The sequence below is a fragment of the Hordeum vulgare genome, chromosome 7H, assembly GCF_904849725.1.
Source record: "Hordeum vulgare subsp. vulgare chromosome 7H, MorexV3_pseudomolecules_assembly, whole genome shotgun sequence".
Taxonomy (NCBI): domain Eukaryota; kingdom Viridiplantae; phylum Streptophyta; class Magnoliopsida; order Poales; family Poaceae; genus Hordeum; species Hordeum vulgare.
In genome coordinates this window covers 495,382,249-495,385,439 of record NC_058524.1, presented here as the reverse complement: position 1 = coordinate 495,385,439, position 3,191 = coordinate 495,382,249, and the positions used below count along the sequence as shown (strand labels likewise).

The following is a 3,191-nucleotide window of genomic DNA, read 5'->3' as shown; positions in this document are numbered from 1 at the left end:
GTTTCAGAAACTCGAGCGTCGTTTCAGGAATTACTGGATGCCCGGCCGAAGCCCCGCGTGTGGATCGGCTGGATGAAGATAATCAAACGGCTGTAAAGGTGGCGGATCATTGGAAATAATCCGTCGGTGGACGCGTAGCGTTGTCCATATATAAGTGCTTGCATAGTAGTACTATGTTAAAAAAACATTGTTACACAAGGAGGGTTAATAGGATGTAACACGGTTTGCACGTACGGTACTTCTTCCTTTGCAATTGCTATATAACTGCCCCCAAAAGACGATAAGTGTACAAACAAAACATTCAGCAAACGTTTCCTCAAAAAAGAAAAAAAAAATCAGCAAACTATATCGGACCGTGACCGACGACTTTAGAAAGAGTAGCGCTCACATCTCTCGAACATAATAAAGGCACCCTCGTTTTCTTCAGTTTATTTAGGTCGCATGCATGGGTGCTCGTACATACGTTCAAACGAGGTCCTCTCTCATCAGGCCAGCGAAGTCGTCGGCGTGTTCCTTGGTGACGCAGCTCGCGAGCAGCCGCGTGCCGGTGAGCGGCGCCGGTGCCTTCAGGACGATGACCGACGCGATGAGGTCGCAGTTCACTAGCGGCCCGGCCGTCGTGGGTGTGCCGTACCCGTAGTCCACGTCGGAGAACCCGAGCTTGCTCCAGTCCGACACGTACACTGACTCGTAGTCGAACGTCATCTGGAACGGGTCGCGGCCGCCGGTGCGGCACTCGGCCCAGCTCAGACATTCCTCCGCCATGCGCCGCTTCGCTTCGCGTACCACCCGGACAATCTCGACCACCGAGGAGCCGGCAACCATCTCCGCCGGCGCCGACACCTTCACCGGGAAGATGGCGTTGCCCCAGTATCCCGGCTCCAGCTTCAGCACGTGGCGGGCGCTGGCGAAGAAGCAGAGCTTGACGTCCGCGCCGGGGACGACGACCGAGCCGATGGCCCGGGTCCGGCACTGCCAGAGTTTGGCGATGACGATGTCGAAGCCGGAGCAGTGCTTGCCGCCGGTGAAGTCGGAGTACTGCAACTTGATCTTGTCGAGGTACGCGACCGGGAAGTCAAACGCGATGTACTCGAGGGCCAGTACCGGCAGCTCCGGGAGCGGGCCGGGCTTGATGTCCGGGTCGGGGAAGCGGTCACGCCCCCAGACCGGCTTGACGCGGGGCTCGGGGAGGCCACGGGCAAGGTCGCCGACGGCGTTCAGGAACTGGGCCGCACCCGTACCGTCGGCCACCGCGTGGTTGGTGCGCAGGCCGATCACAAAGCCGCCGCAGGTAAACGTCGTCACCTGAGAGATCACAGGTTGACAACATTAAAAATTTGCACGAGTTTTTCAAGTGTATTAATGAGAGTTGCATGTATATGCAACGAATTATCACAAGTTGACATATGAACTAGTATCTGCAAAAAGAAGAGAAAAAGACATATGCACGAGTTTGGTTGCACAAACAGAAGAGAGCTGGTGTAGTGTACTATTTACTAATCGGGACCGAGAACGTGAAGACAAAACCGAAACAATGTAGTACGAAAAACAAAATAAGAACCTGTATCATGGCAAGGCTGTTTTGCGGCTCGACGGCCCAGAGCTCCGCCGTCGGGTACGGCACGAGCTGCTCCTTGCTGAGGAGCAGCGGCCGCTCCAGGAAGTTGACGTCGGCGAGCGTGCAGTTCGCGATGGCTTCGACGAAGTAGACGCCCTCGGCGGAGCACAGCACGGAGGGGCGGCTCTTGTCATCGCCGTCCACGATGCGGCCGGCGAAAGGGTAGTAGTGCACCAGCGCGTCCGCGAGGGCGCCGCGCACGACGGCCGCCGGGGGCTTCCTCTTCTTGTCTTCCGCGCCGGCGTCCCCCGTCCCGGTCACGGCGTCACGGTACACGTGCACGGACTCGACGAGGCCGCGGTGCGTCGGATACCGGTCAACCCACGCGAGTGGCAGCGTCTCCGACGGCGTCGCGGCGGACGGCCGGACGGGGCCCTCGGACACCTTGGTCACGGCGAAGACGCCCATGGTTATGTTGTGCAAGTCACGTGGTTGCCTAACTCGTTGTCAGCGGCTAAGGTTGCCTGGACTGGAGTGACACCGCCGTGCGCCATGGGCATTTATAGGAGCAGGAGAACTGCCTGCTACATTGTTTTGCCACCTCGATTGGTCGATCTCCACCACTATTTTCAACAAAAGGTTGGAAGATGCATGTTCTGGTGATGACTAATTTACGTTTTATTCTCCCGCGGAATGCGAATGCACAACGGTAATTCAAGTGGCGATTAGTTGGGGTCGATGGGTCGTGGAGTATTATTTTGAGAGAATGCTTGTTACGGACGATTTCAATCAATAAAACTTACCTTTACCCCTCGAAAAAAGAACATAGAATTTACAAACGTTTGTTTTAATAACCTTCTAAATTAATTTACACTCGCCTGTGAATTCAACTGAGATGCTGAGGTCAAAAATAATAATTCAACTGAGATGGACGCCTTCACCCCCCTATTGCAAATCATATTCCATCACGCCAGCTTGCATGTAGAAAAGATAACCTTCAAACTCATACTCGAGTGAATGCAAACAAAAAAAACACTTAAAATTGAAGGATGGAGGGATATAAAAAATGAGCACAAGCCATAAAATTGAAGACCGTTGAATCAGTGTGCTACATCATGGAGATGGATGAGTTTTTTTGTTTTATGAAATTTTGCGTAGGAGGGATGAGTAGGTCCTATTACTTGTCATGTGTTTGGAAGTTATTTATCTAAGATGATAACAATTATGTAGTATTGGTTAGCTTTTCATGTGCTAAAATGTGATGAGTTATTATATGACTACATATAATGTGGTTTTATATGATTATGATGATGATGAGTAAGCCGTAGTACTTGTTGTGAGAATCGGGGCTCCGGGGAACCAATAAGGTTTGAACTCAGGGGTGCGCAAGCTCTTCATCCTTACTCTACATCGCTACCTCGCGGCGACGCTCCGGCGTAATCGAGCTAGGGAAGAGGGACATCAGACACTAGTGATTATCCAGGTTCGGGCCACCTCTCGGTGTAAAACCCTACTCCTCTTCTTCATGATTAGGTGGGTGCAAAAGAGATCACAAGAGTCGTCCTCTCTATGGTGGTGACTTGTCCTCTTTTTATACCGGCCCTGGTCCTCTTCCCTCAATAAACCCGGCGGG

The 3,191-nt window shown here is 52.6% G+C and overlaps 1 protein-coding gene across 1 annotated transcript; it reads right to left on the bottom strand.

The window, feature by feature from the left end:
* Positions 1-223: 223 nt before the first annotated feature.
* Positions 224-2,114, bottom strand: LOC123409916 (acyl transferase 10-like). Its single transcript, XM_045102789.1, has 2 exons — positions 1,562-2,114; positions 224-1,305 (listed from the first exon to the last, which is right to left on the bottom strand). The coding sequence occupies exons 1-2, from the start codon at positions 2,024-2,026 to the stop codon at positions 466-468; spliced, it is 1,305 nt and encodes a 434-aa protein (XP_044958724.1). The 5' UTR covers positions 2,027-2,114; the 3' UTR covers positions 224-465.
* Positions 2,115-3,191: the final 1,077 nt, after the last annotated feature.

Excerpts from the sequence above, each read along its gene's own strand:
- LOC123409916 (XM_045102789.1), bottom strand. The coding sequence starts at position 2,026 with ATGGGCGTCTTCGCCGTGACCAAGGTGTCCGAGGGCCCCGTCCGGCCG. Across the intron at positions 1,306-1,561 it reads ACAGCCTTGCCATGATACAG|GTGACGACGTTTACCTGCGG; the intron begins GTTCTTATTTTG and ends GTGATCTCTCAG.